The sequence below is a fragment of the Varanus komodoensis genome, unplaced genomic scaffold (assembly GCF_004798865.1).
Source record: "Varanus komodoensis strain SLA01 unplaced genomic scaffold, ASM479886v1 scaffold1, whole genome shotgun sequence".
Classification (NCBI taxonomy): Eukaryota; Metazoa; Chordata; class Lepidosauria; order Squamata; family Varanidae; genus Varanus; species Varanus komodoensis.
In genome coordinates this window covers 78,890,958-78,913,362 of record NW_025335268.1, presented here as the reverse complement: position 1 = coordinate 78,913,362, position 22,405 = coordinate 78,890,958, and the positions used below count along the sequence as shown (strand labels likewise).

Sequence of the window (22,405 nt, the reverse complement as noted above, 5' to 3'; positions counted from 1 at the left end):
AATATAGAAAAATACTGCCCTTTCAGAGACAAAGACCACAAAAAGAGACTTAAGCTAGCTCAGTAGATGTTTTTGCTTCTTTTCTCCAGCCATTTATAAAGAACATCCATAGCACAAACTGTTTTTGCAGCTCTGTTGGTAAACTATCATTTTGCCATGTGGCATAGGTTGCTACATGAGAAAATTTAGATCTAAAGTCCTCTTGGGCTCACAGTTACTCCCAAAGGTAATTGTTCCATACCATAATAAAGAGACAACTTGCTGCCTTATATCAGTACACTAAAATTTCCACTAGAATCACGGAACTAAGGGGTCAGCCTTACTTAAAAAGAACTGTGTTTCTGAGTATATTATTTGGTTTCTGCCCCACCAAAATCCACACCAAGGTTTAACAGGGAGTCCTGCACTGAGCAGGAGGTTGGCCTTCTTGTTCCTTCCAACTCTACTATTCTATGATTATACCCCCATATAGCTGGGATAGGCAATATGAACTTCTCTTTTCTTTTTTCCAGCCCCCAGTGCCTCAAAATTACCTTCATGGTACAGAATTGTCTTTAAATATAAGTGAAGTAAAGCAGCAGCCAGAAAGAAACTACTTTTTATGCAAATATAGGCACACAATGAACATGCATCTTGTTTCAGTGCCAAACCGTGTTTACCAGGGTTTCCCTAAAATTTGGCACTATCTCTACTCACCTTGTTTCTAAGTAATACGGTGTGTCCCCCCCCCCTCCCCGTCCAGGTAATTCAGCATCACTGGATAGTTCAGGTAATTCAGCACCACTGGGCAGAATTAGCCCCCAGAGCCTCTGAAGTTTCTGTTCTCCTGCTATAGACAAATTAAAATCTTGTTTAACCTATTGATCTGATAATTAACTGTATAGCTGGTTCCAGTATTGTTCATATTTTAACACTTTTATTATTTTTGTTAGTTTTTAATTGTAACCCACCACTAGAGCATCTGGCAGTTGGTATTTAAATCAAATTCATAGTCCTACTTCAGCACAAGTGATTCTCCGTTGTCGTATTTCTCTATATCAGGAGCAAGTGCCATGGTGCCTGTGGACAAAAACATTTTCTTCCCTGTAGCAATAAGAAAATGAACATGTCTTCTTTGTAATTGTGCACAGAAAAGTGAAGGACTCCAGCATCTGCCATCATAATTCCCTGTGAATGTGTCCTGATCACACATGGGACTCGGTGGTTTTTTTAAAGCAAAGAAGTTAGGGAGTTGCAAGCCACAGTTTGGTTCTACAGCATGCCTAGCCATCAAAAGAAAGGAGTATAAACAGAAGTGGGACTGGCTGGTAAGATGGATGGTGGCTAAAGGGAGTAGGGAAACTAGAGAGGCAGTGGTAAACATGGTGGAAAAGCAGGAAAGCCCGCAGGAAATGGGGTAGGGAGAGACACAGAAAGGCAGAAGGGACTGAAGAAGCCAGCTGGTTGCAGCCTGTCATGACAGCAAATTGCTAGATGCTTGTATGCCTAAATGGATGTAGGTTGCATATACTTTAGAAAGAGAGATGGAGGAAGGACTTGGGGCCATTTGAGGATCTTGTGTTTTGTCATGTTCTTGCATTAAGAGTAAGACATGTATGTATGTTTTGAAACATGAGCCAGAAGGCAAGAAAAAAAGGTGTGAAGAGAGTACGAGTTGTCGTAAGTTGGCTAGTTAGGTAGGACAGAGAGTCTACCTTCTGTGCAATTGGTTTCTGCTGGTGCTGAAAACTAGATTCAAAGGAATTGTTTCTTGTATGGGGACTGCAGACTCCACTTCTGCCTTGTACTCAGCCTTTGGGAAGGTTACTCTCATGGCCACCATTCAGTGTAAGCTCAGGTTTTTAAGGCTTTTTGAGAAACGAATAAACTAAAGCTTGGAAATAGAGCCATCCCAAGTTTACATGTCCAGGTTATCACTTAGTTTTAAAAAATTGCAAAAAAGAACTCAAGGCCTTCCAAACCATTTCCTTTCACAAATCAACTACTCTTTGTCTGTTGACCCATTGACAATTGTCCACTATCAGGGGGTGACAGTTAACCTATGTTCCCATTGACTGGAAACTGTTGCAGAACAGGAATTCAATCATAGCCTCCATTGATTTTCAAATGAGTCTTTCTAATCAGATTGGCTGTTGTAGGATATAAGTCATCCCATTCTGAGTTATATGAGCAGGAAGTCTTGCAAGCCGGCTAGTCTGCTTGCAAGGCAGCCTCTGGTAAAGCATCTCATTCCCAGGGTTAGCACACAAGGAAGTTAAGGGCAGCTAATCCTTTCCTCTGTTTTCATTTAAACTGTAAATTAACAACTATAATACTTCTTACCCCACCTTCTCCTAGTAAACATATTGGTTTTCCAGGTAAACCCAGTAATACCAATTAAACAACAACCCAGTTACAAAGGCAGAAAGCCAACAGGGGTGTGAGGGCCATCCAATGTATTGCACTCAGAGCTACGTGTGTGACTAGACTAGGTGTGCTCAGTGTAAAGACCTTCTGGGTCTCAGAGAAGTTTGTACAAAGTCAACTTTTCTGACCCAGAGAAGTTAAGGGTGGCAGAGAAGCTGGCCAATGAGAAGAAGGCAAAAGCCTTTTTATTTTCCCATTATTTTAATGTTTAATTGATTTTAATTGGGGTTTTAGTATATTATGGTTGGATGCTACGGGGCTAGTCTATTCTATTTATTTATTGCAAGCCATCCCAAGACATTATGTAGGGGACAGGATAGAAACACTTTTAATAAATAAATAAACAAACAAACAAACAAACTTCATGGATTAAATAGCATGGTCCGAATTCCTGGGAAACAGCTTCTCTGCTGCCTTGGAAAATGGGAGTTCAGGGAAGGAGAGCATCTTTCTGAGGAAGAGAGAAATGATTCTTTTGAAGGGACCCGCTCATCATAACATGGGCAAAAACTCTTTCATATCAAGGTTGGGCTTCTGGAAAGCAGGGACAGTGGCAGAGGTAGAATAAAGCACATAGACTACATGGCACATTGCCTGCTTGTTCCAAAGCATGTGAGTATCTTGCAGATAGTGGAGTCACTAGTCATGGTCCATGAAGTGGGGAAATGTAGTTGTAAGGTTCTGAAAGCCAAATTTAGATTGCTAGGTAGGTTGAAATCCAGGACCACCAACGTGGCTTTCTTTGAAATGCTACCTGTTCCACTCACAGGACAGGTGAGTGGTAAGAAGTCTGAATGCATAGATGGGACAATAGTATAGAGAAGAAGGGTTCAAATTTGTTAGGCACAAGGAAACATTTTAGGATAAGTTGGTATTGTACAAGAGCCACATGCTGCACTTTGAATCGAAATGGAACAGACTGCAGTGCAAAACATTAAAAGGAGAGTAGACAAGTTTTTAAACTGAAAGCTGACAGGAGCTAGGAAGCAATTTGGGTTAAATCAGCCCTGAGGGATAGCAGTTGTCATCATCGTCGTCATCATCTGATTCCCCAAATGTAGAAGGGAAGGAAAAATGGTCACAAGTGTAAGGTAAAACATAATAGCTTACCAAAGATCTCTGAATGCCAAAACAGAAGTTGCACATGATAGTGATATCTGGAGTGGTGCCTTTATGTGTTTCTATGCAAATACTAAAATCCTCTGAGCCGAAATAAAATAATTTACCTGGCTTAAAGGTAAACTAAATATAGTGGGTATTATGGAAACCTGGTTGAATGCACAGAACCAGTGGGATATGGCCATCTCTGCATATAAGCTATATAAGAAAGACCAGGAAGGGCTTACAGGCGCACTTTATTTCAAGGAAGATAAAGAGTCTAAGAGACTTGAAAACTTAAAAGTGCATATGCCTCCACAAGAGCATGGAGGATGACAAAATCTGGCTCCAAGCTAATTTGGTACCAGGAAGATGCTACCATACCTCATGCCAAAATTATCCAAGTGAAGTTAAAATGCAACATGAAATCAGGGAAATGTCAAAACAAGGAAGTAATAATGAGTAACTTCAGCTATCCCAACACTGATGGGTTAAATTCATGTTCCAGTTTGGACATCATTTTTTAATTTCGCAAATGACTGTGCCCTAGAACAATGGGTCATAAAACAACAGAGGAGGTTACCCTGAATTTAATCCTAGGTGCATTTGTCCAGGACCTAGTGCAAAATGTGTTGTTGACCCAACTAGAAAGAGTGACTAAAGTGGAAACTAAAAGAGGGAACTGATTTTAAAAAGAAGATGAAATGAGGAAACTCTTCAAAATACTTGGAAATTACTCAAAACCACAATAACAGAGGCTCCAATAGCATGTATACCATAAGTTAGGAAAGGTAATATCAGGTCAAAGAGATCACTAGCATAGTTAATAGCAGTATCAAGGAAGCTATTAGAAGAAGGCTATCTTCAGGAAATGAAAGTTCTGGCCAATGAGAAAAATGGTGGGTTGGGGGGGGGGGAAGCTTGCATAAAGCAGATACAGGGAAAGATATGAGATGCAAAACATTTTGAGAAGTAGATCAAGACCAAGAGTAAAGAATTCCTGCACTATATTAGAAACAAGAAATCTGCTAGCAAAGCATTTGGACCATTGGATGAGAGAAAGAGCAAATGTGGTTCAATGTAAGCAAGAGTAAAGTGATGCACATTGCAACAAAAAATCCTAGCTTCAAATATAAGTTGATACGTTCTCAGCTGGCAGCAACTGACCAAAAAGAGAAGCTGGTGCTGAGTTGGACAGCTTGATGAAAATGTCCATGGCTTGACTCACTGCATGGCTGATTGAAAAAGACAAATTCTATAAAAAAGCTGAAAATAAAACTGCTAAGATACTAGAAATCTTCAGTGTATATTTAGAATACTGTATAGTATACTCTACTATCCTGTTTATAGTTCTGGTCACTGTACCAAAAAATAAAATGGCAACTTGTTCAGTAAAATGATTAAGGGGCTAGAGCAACTACAATATGAGGAAAGGTACAACAGCTTAGAAGATTTCACTTAGAAAAAAGGCAAGTAAATGGAAACATGATAGAATTCTATAGAATTAAACATGGTGTAGAGAAAGCAGAGAGGGTTACATTCTTTTAGCTCCCCCAGAATACTAGAACCTTGGGTGATCCTGGATTGATTAATGGGAAATTCAGGAACAAAAAAGAGAGTTCATCACACAGTGCATGCTTAAAAACTAAGGAATTCAATTCCATGGGATGCAGCAATGGCCACCACTTTGGATGACTTTAAAAGGGTCCTGGAGAATGCATGAAGGAAAAGGCTATCTGTGAGCAAGTCTTCTCCTTCATTTTCCAAACAGATCAGGAAGAAAGGCTTTGTAACTCAAGTTCTGCATTAAAGCTGACCAGCTAGACTGCCTTTGTGATACAAAAGAAGAGTATTGTAGAAAACAAGAACAAAAGAAAAAAGCAAGAATTCTGCTGATTACTGAAGTGTGTATTAATGATAAGAAGCTGATTTCAAAGTGAATACTATTTCTCCTTTTCAAACTGAAAGGAATAAACCATATCTTCAAGGTGGATTCTCCTGTTTCAGGGCCTTTTCTTTGGAGTGTTTGATGCTTTTCAGCTGGTCTGCCCACTTAATCTGATGTCAAATTTTTGGATTAATGATGCTAGGTCTGCCTCTCTCCACATTAGCATGCTCAATGAATTTCCCCAAAGAATTTGAAACTGTCTGATTCTCAGCATTATCTGGATCCATTAGCGTTTCAACTGAATATTCTCAGGCTTCCTTATGTTTGATTTATCATCTTTCTCCAGAATCTTTGAAGGCTCTTTGTTAGAGGAAGTGAGCCCAATCCCTACTGTGTTGCTTCACTCATGTTCTACTTGTGGTCAGAAATTGTGTAAACAGAATGCTAGACCAGATGTATTCTTGGTCAGATCCAGCATGGATTGCTTATAAACTTGTGTTTTTATGTGAGGTGGTATCTAGGACAATTTCCCAAATTTCAAAATCTGTCTCTGGTTCCCTCCCTCACAAAAAAAATGTCTAACTCTTTCAGATCATGAAAGTAGTGTGCATTATAATTTTGTTATTTTCATGGCAAACATTCTAGTTTCAGACCACAAAAAGTAGCTTTTATATTCTTTTCCACACTGAGCACAGCACCAGATACAGGAACGTATCCATACAGGTCTGTTGTCCACAGAAGTAAATCGAGCAGCCTGTTCAAAGAGGAAAAGCAGAGTATTAATGGATCTGTGGGCTGGAAGCTGGATGTCGTATGAACACAGGAAGTTATTTTATGCTGAGATTGCCCATTAGTCCATCTAGCTCTGCAAGGAGTGTTCAAACATGCAAAAGCCTGCCTTGCTGTTAAGGGTGGTGATGTGATTCTTCCTCTTTATGATCTGAAGTTCTCTTGATAGACCACCGTATCCAAAATTCATTCATAATAAGCTGGTCTTTGATAAAAGAAGCATTTGCTCACTATGTAAAACACAACAGACAGAGAAGAAAGAACACAGCAGTGATAGAAATAGAGGAGTGAGGGTTATAGGTCAGGATTTACTGGAATAATAAGGACAGAGAAAAAGGCAAGACAGTATGAGGAATGTGCTGGATACGAAAGGAAATGGGAGGCCAAGGCAGGGATCTGTGTAGAAATAACACATGGTCCGAACAATTTAGACACAAGTTTACAAAAGAGGTGAAGATCATAGAGACATGATAAAGGGGAGGAGGAAAAGGTTGCATTAATCAAGACAGAAGTCCAAACATATGCAAAACAGATTTGTCTTCAAATATTTTTTCCAGGATAACATCATTAATGGGTTTTTAAATGAGAAATGAAGCCCTTCATCAAGTGAACAACCCTGTGGATGGCTCAGAAAATCCCTTCCAAAGATGGAGAAGGCACTCCATAATCAGAAGGGGGACTCAAAGTTCTGGGCCCAACTCACTGCCAGCACAGAAAAAAAAATTCTGTATTTCCTCTGTGGTCTAAAAAGGAATAAATAAGGTTCTCCAATGGGCAGGGAGGGAAGGATACTAGAAAGGCCAATATATTGGCTATCCTACACGCCTCCAGTCTCCTTCCCTCTGGTAGAAAATGCCTGCTGCTCATACTGATCTTTGCTTGCTGTAACTGCAAAAGGCAAACATTCACTGACAGTTTTCTGAGTCCCAGATATCCCAGCAATGGCCAGACTCAGAACTCAAAGGGCCCTGGGCAGCTTGCCCTAGCAACAAGTAAAAGTAGAACAAGGCATGTGCTCCAGAGCTATAGCTGACAGAGACCTGCAGAAACCTCAGGCTTCTCTGCAAACAGTAAGATAAAATCAGCTAAGCAATGCTACCTGGCTGAAACCGCCTAGCCTCGCCACAAACAGGACACTTAGCTTAACCACAAATATCAAAGGAGTAAGCTGGCAGTTTGTTCTTGGAAGTATAACTCAGTTACCTAGAAAATATCAGCCACAAATTTTGCTTGATGTGACCCAGAATAGGCACAATTAGAAAAAATGTTAGAAAAAATTGTTAGCCTGGAAATATTCTGACATGCGTTGTTGTTAACCTATAGACTATACAATGGAAAGATGCTGACATGTGCAGTGGAAGCTGATTGTTAACCTGTAAACTATAAAAGACCATGCCCAACCCTTTGCTTTCTGTCAGCTCTGCTTTTGGGCATGAGCCTCATTGCTGACCTATCTTGCATGGAAAATAAACGGTTCAGATCTTATCTGGGCATTGCTTCCCTTTGACATTGAGACCCTCCAGAAAAGGACTGAAGGCATTTTTGCAACACCCTCTCTCCAAAATTCCCTTGCTAGATGGGCTTAAATCAACAAATACAGAGCCAGGGAAGTAAACAGTGTTTCTGCAAATCCTCCTTCCCTGTTGGCATTAGGACGCTTAGACGCTTAGAAATTTCTACGTTCGGGGGCTTTGGAGCAGCAACAGTGCAATCAATAGGACTAATTAAATAACTAGTGGTTGTGGATACTGGATTGTCAGCTGAACAGTCTGTGTGGGCTAGGAAGATGATAGCTTGGACTGCTATTTTAAATGCATGACAGGAAGAAATAATCAAGTTTACACTTGGGGATAAACTTCTATTGACTGTTTATGTCTGTGTTAGTAGGCTGTTGTTGAAATTACAGAAACTGGTTGAAAAGAGAGCGTATTTATATTAGTGTTGTTTTTGGTTATGACATATTATGACACTGGAATACATGCCTGGGAAGCTACTGTTCTACAGCTTCAATTTTATGAATGTTTCTGCATATCTCCTATACGCCATTTAGAATTTGGACACTAATGAAAAAAAGGATCATATTCAGTTCTTAAGAGTTTGGATCTTTTAATTACTTTCTTGATGCACATCATGTCTGTATTCTAGAAAATGTTCTCATTTCAAAAGAACACATTTATTGCTTCTCACAACTGGAGACATATTTCCGTTCTCATCTGAAGCTTGTATCAGTTTTCTTCATATACCTTGGTAAATTCTACTTAACTCAATTTTTAATCAGAAATTCAGTTGGATGCTGTCTCACATTTACTGTTAAGAAATTTCCCAATATGCAGCTGGATACATTTATGGATCTAGTTTATGTTGAAAAAATGGCAGTTAATTTATATGCCATAAAAACATGTTAAAATAAATTCTCATTTGAACACACTACCTTTCATTATTAGAATTCATACACATTTTAAACAGAAGAGCCTAGTCTAGAAATAAACATATTTCCTGGGAACAAGAGTGCAAGATGCAAAAAAAAAAGGGGGGGGGACTGAAATAGCGATTTTGCTGATGCCAATAGAGTTCAATTATTTCATCTCTTTTTCCACTATCTGTAGAGATGCAAAGATTAGTGAGAGACAAACATGGTGAATAGTTAGAATATGTGATCTGATCCATGAGGTACGTGTGTTCTCACCTGTGTTGTTTTTCATGTGAACTTCCATGTTTCAGTTTACAGCTAATATATTATAAAATAAACCAGTCTGGTGAAGATAGAGTTGTGATGCTTTTATAGTGGGAAATCAACCATTCTAATTATGTGCATTCTAGTGCTGCTGACTTTTTGTTGTACTGTTTTATTGATGGCAGTTTGCTTTAAATTCCTCATGGAATTGGAAGGAAATAAAAGTAGGATTTAAAAGTTTGCATAAATAAATAGTATTACACATGTTGCTTTATTATTCTTCATTTAAATCTTACTGTGCCTGTAATGGTAGGCTAGTCAAAACAATTATCTGATGATGCCCTAATGTTAAATAGTCTGCAGTTACATGAACTTTCTCGCTCCTGCTTGCTACTGAAAGAGCAAGAGGATAAGCATGTTGTTGGGAAGAACACTAGAGAATTTAAGCAGCTGTAGGGAAGGCAAGTTGGAGTCTCATGTGTTAGTTGGTTGGAAATCAGTCTCCCCCACATTTTGTTTTTTCCCCCTCAAGCTTTCGCAGGGAGGAATGATCTTTCCCTAAGGAAGCTCTGAGAGAATTACCTGAAATCTAGATATTAGGGGTTGAACCAGGACCTTACATACTGGAACTATATGTTGTACCATCTAATACAACAGCAGAGGGGTAGGAGTCAGCTGCTAGTTGAAGAGCCCTCTGCTCTAATTAATTTGTTTAGATTATTAGATATTGAACAATTATTAATAAAATGGATAAGCTGAACATGCATGTTTATTTTTTACTATCTCTTCAAAGGGCAATAGTTTACTTCCAATGACTTGAGTAGCAAAATACTTGGGGAATGCTAACTTTGAGAAAGATTCTATACCCAACCAGGGTTGCAATCCCATATACTCTTACATGAAAGTAGGTCCTACTGAACAATTTGGGTTCTACCTCTGTTTAACCATGCAGCTTTGTGCTGTACATCAGCTTAGGAAGATGAAAGAAGTATATTCTAACCCTGAGTAATACACATTCTTTTAGAAGCACCACCTAGAAAATGGCACTAAGCTATTTGTAGTGCTTCAAAAAGCCATTTAGTACTAAACCCAGTGCAGACATTTGAGTGCTATGTTGGCGACAACATAAAATTCAGCAGTAAAATATAAGTGCAAATGCACCCAGAATTAGACAACCAGAGCTTGACTCTTCTTTGGGACAATTCATCTGTAACACATAGAGATTTCTTTTTACACTCACAGAAGTCAAATCAAATGAACAGTGAGTGTCCACTTACCATATGAGGAAGCTCACCTCATGTTGCGAGCACTTAAAAAAGGATCCAAGTGATAAACATGGTTGGTCATACTGATGATCAAAATTTGTAGCGAACCTATATATGTGACTGTTCACTGCACCTAATTCAAGCACTCTGTTGCAATAAAATAAGTCCAAGGAGTCAGCTGGATGTATAAGCACATTTCTTTACACAATATCAGTAACAATCAATGGCAGTAAAGATGCCTGTGCCATGACACTTTTAGTAGCACATTATGATGCTGTGTCACATTATGTCATACGTTAACAAAATTAATGGCACAAACACAAGGAAAACTTTATGCTCACCCATGCTATGAGATATCCCAGCATCTAGCACTCAGTAAAATGTTAACTGAAATTTAAGTTCATTTCCCACATCGATACAAAAGACAGACAGTAGCTCAAAAGAGCCACAAAAACTTTCAGGTTGGGAAAAAATCATGATGTATGTCCTCTGAAGTAACACAATATACAAATGTGAGCATACTGCAAACCTGCTTGGGCAGATGGTCTACTTAGTGCATTTGCTAAGTAGTCCAATTAGAACTGAATATGCTGCTTCATATCTTTCTGTACTCATTATTGATAACTATAGGAAACTCACAGCAATGATTTAAGCACAGGAGCACTTAAATATTTGGATTAACATCTGCAGTCACTGGCAGGAAAAGCCATAGTTTCCACTATACTGGCAAAATGTGTAGCTGCCCAACCCTTTGGGAGGCCCTGAAACAAAGGGACTGTAGTCAGTTTATGTCAACCATATACAGATAACATGCAAAAAAGGGCAATGGTGAGCAGGAAATGTGGTTTAGTAATTTCTTGTACATCACCCATCTAAAATGCTTATTCATACTGAACTCAGCACAAAGTGCTTTTCTATATGAAACACTGATCACGCTGTTTTAACTTTCATTTTTGTTAAAGCATTGAAATGTTAGATCAATAGGAAAGTGCTCTTTTCTCTCCTGCTTTTCTATGCATAACCTCTAGATGGAGCTGTGCTATAGCAGAAATAAACTAAGGAGAAAGAGTGCCACTTTCCATGCTGTAATTTAGCAGCTAATTTCCCCTACTCTAAAGACAAAAGAAGAAAGTGTTTAAAGAAACAGAAGGCAGACTGGGGGATCACAACATCATCTAAAAAGCCCATCATTTTTGTCCATTCTCCTAATGTCCTGTGCATTAGCCATAAAAGTTATACTGTGTTACTTTAAAAGCCAAGCTTGGATTTTGTAATTTGTCTATCACATACTTTTTCACTGGTCTTTGATTGTTCCTTTCCGGAATGTTTGCAGTTTCAAGCAAGTGCATAATGTCGCTTCCTGACAAGCTTGGTAGTAGATCTGTAGCAGACAAAAACCAGGTTTACACAACAGGTCAAGCCACTGGAAGGGTGACTTAGAGTGTCTTGTCAATTGCCCCACTTCCTTTGAGGTGGTTCATAGGCCATCGTGGGGTGCGTATAAACTACCCCAAGTGCCCATAGTTTGTTCTAGGGTTTAGAAAATATTCCTTAGCTTAGCAAGTCATCTGAACCCAAACAACACATGAAGCCATGGCCAATACAAAACCTAGAAGAGTTCCTTGATCACAGCAGCAGGTCCAGGCGCTCGAGCTGATGACAGACAGCCAAGTGCTCCAATGGCACTTTGTGCAGCTGTCATCAGTTTTTCCCACACTCTAGCTAATACTAGACGTAGAACTGGATTGCAAGGAAGCAAGCCCACTCTTTGTCCACCATTGGCAGAAGTATGAGAAAAGCTGGTGGGTTTTGCGGCATGCCGCTTCCATTTGCAGCCTGGGAGAGGGCTTGTTTATTTATTTATTTAAAACTTTTGTAGGCCGTCCCATTACCGAAGTCTCGGGATGGTTTAACAATACAAATGTAGGGGTTGGGGTGGGGAGAATAAAACACAGAGACCTAGAATTTAACTAATAATAAAACCACAGCTGAAACAGGGAGGTCTTAAAACACTGGGAAGAGGGTTTTGGCCTGACACTAAAAAGAATAAAGTAATGGTGCCAGGTGAACCTCTCTAGGGAGTGAATTACACAATTGGGGTGCCACTGCAGAGAAGAAGAGCTATGGAGAAAGAAGCAGCTGCTTTGGTCTCTCTCTCTCTCTCCTTGAGAGAAAGTGAAACTGGGCAGCTGGATCCCACCTGCCACCAGTGTAGCAGTAGGAAGGAATGAGCTGCTCTGCTTGCTTTTCCTAGGTGAGCAGAGTGGGTCAGCACTCCCTGTTCCATTTCCCCCTTGGGCAAGTGCAAGCCCCTGATGGTTGCTCCAAAATGCTAATTCCTCCCAGAGGAGCACAGGAAGACCAGCAAGGATTTTTGCTGCTCTTAACCAAGCAGCTTGCTCACCACTTCCCTCCACCATGATGAGATCGGAGCCCCAGCTTCAGACAACATGTCAACCCACTGCAGGTCCAATCAGGCAGCACACTTGGGTTGCTGAGCCTTGCAGGCCCAGTCAGGGCATGTTCAAAGAACCCTTGAAGTCAGGGTTGGCTATTTAGCCATCTAGGCTTTAAGTTGCTATGGGAGCCCAGCTGTGCCTGACTAAAAGCAGAAAGGAGTAGAGCTGCTCATTCACACCTGCCATCACCGTAGCGGTGGCAGGCAGAATCCAGGCATGCGTCCTTTCCAAGTCCCAACTGGTGTTGGGAAAATAGTGCAAGGCAGGCACTGTCACTTGCCTTGTGCATCTCCTCTTTGGAAAGAATAAGCTGCATGGAACAGGCAATGGGAAGGGAAGCCTCATGCCCTGCTTCTCCTTTGCTTTATAGGAAGAGAGGGAAACAGGGCCGGCGGTGCCAAGCTGCTCTACTTGCCTTCCTCACGAAGACGGCAAGCTGAGTGACTTGTTCTGGCTGCCGCTGCCACAGCTGCAGTGGGCAAGATCCAGCTGCATACCCCTTACCAAGTCCTGCCTAGGGCTGGGAAAGTGGCACAGGGCAGGCATTTCTTCCTCGGAAAGCAGGAGCCACACAGGGGAGGTAATGGGAAGGGATGACCTGTGGAAGCACCGGCCAGGCAAGTTGTCCCCCTCATCAAGGAAGACAAGTGGAGCAGTTCATTTCCACCAGGTACCAATGCAGTAGGAGCAGTCAGGAAGGGGCACTCAGTCTCACTTCCCTGCCAAATGGGGCCTGGGGAAGCAAAACACTGAGAACCCCAGCAGCTTCTCCTGTGCTCCAGCCCAGGCAGGGGGGACAGCCAATCCACTCTGCTTTTCTTCCTTAATAACAATCTTGAAATATGTTTATGAATTTTTGCCCCACTTTTGCTCTCCACTAATGTCTCTAAACTGCCTTATAGAATATTAAAAATACACAATCAGTTATTAGGACACATTTTCAACAAGCTAAAGTCAACAACAAACAACCCCACAAAAAGCTAACAGTCAATAATGAAATGATGCATGATACAGAACTAGCTCCAGGGTGCATTTTATGTTTTTGGGCAAAGGTACATGATGTTTTACATCTGCTCAGTTGTGTCTATATATTCATTTTTTCAAGTAGTTTTGGCCTACTAAAACAGTAATATTGCTTTCGCAAGGGCAAAGAAATATTCACAGGACAACAAAAGCATTGCTTCTGAGAACTCAGGGTTTTTCCCCCCTTCAGAAAAGGAGGAGACAGCTGTTATTCATTTTCAACAGCTTCATTGTTCCAATAATCCATTTGGTTAGTCTGGCCTACAACTTAATGAAATATTTTCCCTTCTTATGCTTGAAAAACAAGTAAGGTATCCAGGCCATCTAGTGGGAAATTAAGAAAACTGCACACTACACTGGAAACTACAAATGTGCACTGAGTTACATACAGATGATTTATCAAGACTCTGTTACACCACATCATCTATTCTGTTGTCATGGTAATGCTAGAAAAAAACCTGACTGATCTTTAAGAAAGAGATTTTATGTGGGAACGTTTCAGTTTCTGGGATGAATCCTTCAGAATTTTAGATATATTTATAGCACAGCAGGAACTAGGAAAAGTGGCACGGTAGCTGTTGCACCTGCTATCCTAGTTTCTGCATCAGCTACTTCCAGATTAGCTGTATTTGCTATTCCATGCTTGCCTTGAAGAACTTTATTACAAGGATGCTGACACTTTGCCCTGGAAGAGCTGCTGCCAGCCCATAAGACTGGCAAGAGCAGCCAGGCTTGTCAAAGGTTCTGTTCGAAACACAGAGCTGCACAGGATGAATTAAATGGCAGTGATAAACTGAGTCACTGAAATTGACTGAAATGTCATGACAGAAAGGCCCATGGAAGCCTCGGAGGCTTGGTCAATAATGTATGAGAGTCTCAGGCTGCAATTCTGTGCACTCTTTGCTATGTGCATGCCACATAAAACACACCCTTATGAATACACATGCTTTGATTGCTCTGTGAAGCTCACACAACATCACCATCATCATCAGCAGCAAAAGATACCAACTGTTACTGTTGAAATTTGTTTTATGCAATTTTAAATTGTGTTGTATTTCATTATTTTTGTAAGCAGCCTTCAACTAAGACGAAAGATTGTGTATAAGAATTTTAACAAATAAATATATAAAGAGATAAATGATAAAATAAATATTTACAATTCTGAGGACAAAGCAGCTGCATAGATTCCCATCCCAGAATCTGTTGGAAATATTCATCTGACAGTTTTCTTAACTTTACTGGTATGTAAACAGGGCAGACTCTACTGTGTACTTTAGGGGGAGAATATGTGACCCTCCAGAAGTTGTTAAATTACAACTCCCATCAGCCTTACCCAGCAGAGCTAATTATGGGGGATGGAGTTGCAAACTATCAACGTCTGAAATACCACTATTACCTGCTCCTAGTGCACTTGACTAAAATTGATCGCTTAAAAAAAATATCACTGAAATATATTTGGATAGAACTAGGAATTCTTCTTTCCCTATTTTAGGACATACATGGGTTATATCTCTCTCCTGTTGGGATGCACAGCTGATATCTATTAACCAGGAACCATTTTTGCATACATTACATTTATTAATTCAGAAGAGCCACATTACTTCAACTACAAAAAAACATTTTTGCCAAAACTCCAAATTGTCCCAATCAAGAAGACCAAATGCCTTGCTGGAGTGGGCATTATGCATCTGCAAAAAGGTACCATGTAAAGGTTTACAAACACACAGTAGCTCCATATGTTAGCATTTTAGTTTCTGGCAGAAAAAGTTGGCTGCTGAAGAGTTACTTTGCATTCCCATTTCTATCCTGGGTTCTACACCAAATAGCTGATTTGGGAGGTCGAACATCTGTTCAGCTGTGTACATATGTTGTAGTAACCAGAGAGCTTTGGCCATTGGAGTGAGTACAAGTGAAATAAATACACATTGCAATATTTCACTGTGTGGACAAGTATGTACCTGTTTTGTTTAAACTTAAAATAAGATTCTATAATAAGACACGATAAAATTAGAACTTGTTATGTATCAACGAGCATGTTTGGATTTGATAGTAAATATGCTTTGAAAACAACTCAGCTTTCTCTTATAAATATATATCATTTCATGTGACTTGAAATAGAAACAGCAAGTACATATTGGTAAATTAGTTTATAAGATTGACATGTTTCACTGTATTTTTATAGACATCTGTCGTGCATGACGCCTCGGCCAAGACATCTACTCGCGAGGAAGAGACAGGAGCTGGCACTGAGAGTTTGGCATTTGACCAAGGAGACTTATATTTGAGAACCAGTGCTCAGACGGCCCAGACACAGCCTGACTCTCTGGCTGCTGAGCAAGAAACCTCTCCTCCACCTCACCCCTTGGCCTCTGAGCATGCCCCCCCCCCCCCCGCGCAGACCGAGGAGGAAGTGTCTGAGAGAGCAGTTCTCTCTGATTCCAGCTCTGGACTGCCTGAGAAAGATGCACCCCCGGCTCCAGACCCTGAAGCTGCTGAACAGGATTCAGCAGAATTATCATCTGCCTGGGACAGAAGAGCCTTGACGAGACAGAGCCAATTAGGACGAAGGGCAAGGCTCTGTCACGCCCTCGGGCGGAAAGATGAGACAGGAAGGTTTGATACCACGTGCTGCTTTCGTAGTGGACTCAGAAAGAGGCAGCAACTGCACGGGCAAGGGGCTCATTAGTAGAGTTTATCAGTTACGACGAAAATCTTGTAGAAAGCAGCAATAAAAGTTTATAGCTGATATACGGCCTGCTGTGTGAGTTAATTGAAACGTGAGATGACCTCAAGACAACATCACAGGAACTCAAACCAAAACAAAAATATCATGTCATGGAATTTCCCACAACACACAATACTTTTTCTATTCTGATTTTTTTACCACTTCTTAAACTAATTCTGGTGTTGACGCTATCTCAAGATCAATGTAGTTTTTCCCAACAGAAGGCCTCATCCTGTTTTCCAGAAAAAAACATTCTGCTAGTTCTTACACCTGGGGTTCTCCAAAATGCTTCCAGTAGAATTATGCAATGATATGACTGGGCTTCAAAGAAAGAACTATTTCTTTAAAAATAAATAAATATAAGCATCTGAAATAGCTAGGAATTAGGAGTAATGTTCAAAGGACAGCAATAAAAAATTAACAGGTGTTAGGATGTAGTAAAGGACAGAATATGGAAAATAGGAGATGGAAATAGAGATTGCTTTGGGGGAGACCCATAAAATTTCACAGAAATACAGGCTGCTTACCTGTAACTGTGTGTTTGAGTTGTCCTCTGTAAACTCACACATGAAAGATGCACCTGTGCAAAACAGTCATTCAGAATATTCTAGAGCTATACAAAGCTTTAGGCAGGGTTTCTAAGTTCACTGCAGTGGACGAATAAATAAGTAAGGCATCAAAGCAGGGAAAGGGTGGGTTGAGAGAATTCACAGATACCACTTGAAGAACTAGTTACATGTAAGCAGCCTCTTCTTTCCTCTGTAAGTTACACATAATGACTGAAAAGCAACAGAATTACCAGACTTGAAGGAAAGACTGCTTTGTCACTAGCTGAATCAGCATGAGCTCTGATATCTAAGTTGTAAAGTTTGATGAAGGTTAAGGGCTGAGCCCAGGTTGCTGTACCACACAGTTGGGGCAAAATAACTCAGAGGAAAGTGGCAGAGGATGCTATGGCTCTAGGCAAGTACCCTGTACTTGTGGGGTGTGGTGGGGAAAGTAAGCATGTCAGTTGATAAGCAAGAAGCATGGCTGAATGTATACATTTGGCCAAGTGCTGAGAAAACACCAGATGGCTCCCAACTTAGATCCCAAATGGCATATGAATAAACATCTGGTTTTCCCAAAAGATGATGTTCTATGACACTGAATGAAAACGCCCTTCTGACATCTAGGGAATTAAGCCAAAAAGATAGTAATAGGGTATCCTGAATTAGATGGAATTGTAAGAGAACCTTTGGATAAGGGAGCACTTCAGGTAAAATATTAATAATTAAAATGACTTTCATTGTAAGGCACCTAGGGCCTGCAGTGATTCAAAGATCTTGGCCTTCAATTGTACTACTACTACAGACTCCAAGCCAGGATTGGCATTCAGGAGGCAAACTGATATATGTTAGCAAGCCATTTGAGGAAACATTTAATGGGAAAAGAAAAGCTTTCACAATTGTCATGCTAAGCCAATATGGCTGTTAAGTAAACCCTGAAAGAGGAAACATGATTTCAAGGAAAAAGGAAAGTCCAATATGCTGGGTAGTCTAGGGGAATTCAGGTCTTGTTCTGTTGGAGTGAGAAAATTTAGCAAGTCCTTCCATTTGACAGCCATTTGGGAGATTGTCAGAGAAAGTTACTGCTTTTTCACATAACCACTATTGGTATGTGTCATGAATGCCATATAGATTGCAATATGTGGTGACAGGTAGCATTTGAGAAGTTTATGTGCTTCTTTGAGTCTAATTTTATTTCCTCTGAGGAGCAGAGTAGGGCTCTGTCTTCATCTGAAATGCTTGGATTATTATGGAGCACAGTGTACAGTGTTTGAAAAGGAAATAGCAATCCTCTTCTTAAACCCTATTGAGAATCTCGCTCTGTCTCTGTCTGTCTCTCTAGATATGGTTAGGAGAGTTTCAGGTTTCACCCAGGACTGTTTATGCATAGTAGGGATGTGCACATAATCCATTTTGGGAGGAAAAGCCACTGGATTCCCTGGTTTTGGTCTGTTCTGCAGGGGCTCCGCATATGAGCTCCTGACAGATGCATCCAGGGTCCATGGGGCGCTCACGAGGAATCAAGCCCCATGCACTGTGGCAAGTAACACCGTTCTTCCATGTCTGCCATTGTACCACCAGCAGCAAGCAGGAAAGACTGCCTGCCAGGAAAGGTGGTTGGTACACCTGCTGTGTCCCTTTTCCACATGCACTGGTGGTAGCAGTGAGATGGGAAGAAGGCTGGTCACTAGGAATGGCAGCTGGGGAAGCTCACTGGTTGTGCAACTGGGGCTCCCCAAGCATTTGTGGACTTCCCCTTGGGCAGGCTCTTTGCAGGACTGGGCAGAGCATGAGAGGAAGTCTGTGGATTCTGGAGGGATGGATTCCAAAAGGGTTTGTCCCAACCCTAATGTATAGTAATGTTGGGAAGCATTAGGATGGTAACTTTGAGGATTTTGCTCCACATATGGCATGGGAAGTGAGCCTGGTGAGGAGGCTGAGAATGTACAGAAGAGGTAGATGAAGACACTGAAAGACAGCTGCCCAGTACTGAAGAGAGGCTATTAGTCAGTGTTGATGCATTAAGAGGTAATAATGGCTGGCTAAATTGCACTGCCATGGGCAACTGTGCAGCAGCTGATGTCTCTGGGAGTTAGATTAGCATGGTGGCTCTGCAGGTGCAGCAGGGCAGTGACCAGGTAGGGGCGCCATGCACGGACATGGGAACCTCACAAGAGGCATGCAAAAGGAGCAGGAGCTTTTGAGGCAGATAATCAGCCAGGTAGCAGATGTGGCAGCAGTGCAGGCACCAGGCAGCATGCGCTGGGAAGGAGGACAGGGATCATGTCCAGCAGCAGCAACCATGACAGCAGCTGCGCACTACACTCCTGGTCACTGCTCTGCTGCAACTGCAGGACCACCATGCTACTCTAATGAGTAGATGGGGACTCGGCAGAGTGGGTGAAATAAAGAAGCAACGGCCAGCTGAGAACACAACCAAGGGAGCATGCAAGCCGATAAAGCAGTGTGTTTGTTTCGCAGCCATGGAGGCTGATGAGATGTGGCCACTCTTTGAAGAGAAGATGGAGCAAATACTCCATCTAATAAACCACCAAGGATGAATTTAGCATTTATTCAAACCAATTCTAAAGAAATTTATGTAAAGATAGCAACCCAGTCAGGCTCTGTGGATGCCACATGATAATGGCTCCATAGATCACTACATGCTGATGAACTCTCTCGCTGAGTTCAGACAACAAACCATGGTGGTTTTTTGCAAGGGCATTCTGTCATGTCATCTGAACCCAAGTATGGTATTTCACCATAGTAAGTTTGGTCTTTAGAAATCATAGTAAGAAACAACTGTTTGTTCTATGGTTTTGCTATACTACCATGGCTTGTCATGCTGTCTTAGCCCAGGATTGTGGTTTCCACATTCATTCATTTATTTATTTTTCAATTTATATCCTGCCTTTTTACTACAAAGGGCTCAAGGCAGCTTACATTTCCTCCTCCATCTTATCCCCACAACAACAACCCTGTGAGGTAGGTTGGGCTAAGAGTCTGCAACTGGCCCAGAGTCACCCAGTTGGCTCCATGGCTGAGCAGGGACTAGAACTCAGATCGCCTGAGTCCCAGTCCCATGCTCTTCACCACTACACCACCCTGGCTCTCATGGTATGCAACTGCCACAGAGTCTTCTAGAAAGAGTACCAAATGCAGGAGCTGCTCCAGCTATCTAGCCTCTATGGGTGGAACAATGAACAAGAGGCAGGCAACATAGGCAGGGAGCAACGAACCTTGGGACTGAATTTCAGGCACAGTGGCTGATGGGATGAATGTCAACACTGGGAAGACTGGGCAGGGAAAACAGAAACCATGGTAAGGTAGATAACATTTGATCATCTACCATGGCAGACCATGGTAAAAAAAACTGTGAACCATAGTAATCATGTGGGATTGGTTGTCGTGTTGTATGAATGCAGCCTCTCTTTTCAATACCTGCACAGAAATGCAACACAGCAAAATCAGGTCAATACCTTTTCCTGCTTAAAGCAACCTCTATGGTATTTATTTATTTAGGAAACTTCTATGCCACCCCATTCGCCGAAGCCTCGGGCCGGCTCACAAACATAAATCTAGCAGTACTAGCAGTAAAGTGCCTAGGCCCTCCTTTCAGACAGAGAGGTTCCAAAATCATTTGGAAATGGCATCTACCTACCCATGATGATAGATAATATCCAAGACTGGTTACATTATGTTAGCCCATTAGGTAGAAAATACCACATCCACATGTCTGAAGTCCTGTATTAAGCAGCTAAGAAACTGTTGTCCTTTCTTGACCCCATCATTTTGAGGTGTCATGAAATTGTAGAAAAAATCTGCTGCTTCCTTATTGTGCGTAACAATACGGCCAGTTTTGTTTCTGTACCCATATAACTCCAGCAGCATAGCTACCTTGCACTGGAAGAATGATAAGAGAAGAATCACAGCTCCCTAAAGACTTGTTGGTAAACCAGCTGGCAGCTGAAGAGGCAGAACAAAAACTCCTAAGTAGGTAGTATCCACATTCAAGTAAGGAGCCATTTTTTCTCTCTTCACAAAAGCAAGGAGAGGCTCTTTAAATACAATGGAGTGTAGGGGAGGGGTTCAAGGGAGTACATTTATATAATAATAAAAGGTGCCAGTAAAAAACGGCTTAGAAAGCCTACATTAGTTGAGGCTTAATGTCTGACAATTGTGTTGATATGTTCTTTAAAAATGTTTTACTCATAAGTAAAATGAATGCTGCATGAGCAGGTGTGTATTTTATTCAGGGTGGCTAACTCCCATTACATTTACAGAGGATTATTCTCAGTCTTGAAAAGTGCAAGCAGGACTATACGTTCAATTGCACAGTTGTGCCCGACTCTTTGCAACTCCATGGACAACATTCCTCCAGGTTCTCAGTCTAGTGGCAGTCAACATATGAAAGCCTAACGCCACCTACCCCCACCCCCCCCACCCCCCCAACCAGGTCCTTCTACAAACTGTCCACTGATTCCAAGTCCTCCATTAGCAGTCACTTCTTCAGTCTGACCTCAAATTCCTGTCTGGCACAGTCAGAGCTAGAGCTTTTCTGTGTTTACTCTAGAATAAGTTTCTGTGAGGCTGGGTTATTGAAAGGCACAAACTTGTGGAAGGAAATCTCACTGGGTTAATTCTTTCTAGCACAAGAACTAGGCAGAGCTCTGTGGGCTATGGGGTGGTATATAAATGTAATAAAGAAACAAACAAAGTAAAGCTAAAATCTCATCTGTATGTTCATCTGCACCCCCACCTACTTCTTCCCTGGCATGACTCTAGACTTCTGCTCTTGTAGTATCTTTTTTTAGCTGTCACAAGGGTACAGAGAATCTATTTCCCTTCCATTTGGTTAATTTTGACGAAGCAGGTATATAATTTAAAAGCACATGACTATGGGTGAATATTAATGACATTTCCAACTACAACATTTTTGTCAATAACTTCCTCCAGAAAAATACAGCTTCTGAATCTTGCCAAAGCTCATGCAGAAAAGCATTAGATGCATTGTGCTACTAGCAAATAGCTGACCTAGACACTCCCTTATTGGAGACATTGTGGTGACCGGTAGCCACAAAACAAGAATGTTTTGCTGTATAGACTGCCTAAGCAGCATCAGCATCACAGGCAGGTTCCGAAACAGCAATCCTCTAATCAGGTAGTTTTCGGGGGCGTCCACAGGGGCATTCCCTAATGTGCCCGTGAGTCCAAAAAGCTCGGGGGTCTCGGCTTAGATAATGCCCAACCAGCTTAATCTCCCCAGCACTAGTACAACACTCTAACAGTTGTAAAACGCTATGCCGTTTGCATAGGGGAAAATAGATCCTACACTTAGGGCTACAGACCCCTTGTAGACACACCGAAGAAGTCCTGCGGTACAACTTACTTTCGAGTAAATAAGCCTAGCAGGACCGCCGTGCGAAAAGCCGAGCAGCATCCTCCGCAAACCCCGCCCCTCTCGTGCGCGCGTGTTTTCTTTTTCCTCGCGGACTGATTAAAAGGCAGGGGCGGAGCGAGCCGCCCTCAG

At 41.4% G+C, this 22,405-nt stretch overlaps 1 protein-coding gene across 1 annotated transcript in view; it reads right to left on the bottom strand.

Moving 5' to 3' along the window:
* Nucleotides 1-22,357, bottom strand: part of ARHGAP6 (Rho GTPase activating protein 6) — a 269,620-nt gene extending 247,263 nt beyond the window's left edge. The window contains exon 1 of the mRNA XM_044432243.1: nucleotides 22,265-22,357. Within this exon, the coding sequence (XP_044288178.1) occupies nucleotides 22,265-22,315 (51 nt within the window). The 5' untranslated portion in view covers nucleotides 22,316-22,357. The remainder of the gene's footprint in view (nucleotides 1-22,264) is intronic.
* Nucleotides 22,358-22,405: the final 48 nt, after the last annotated feature.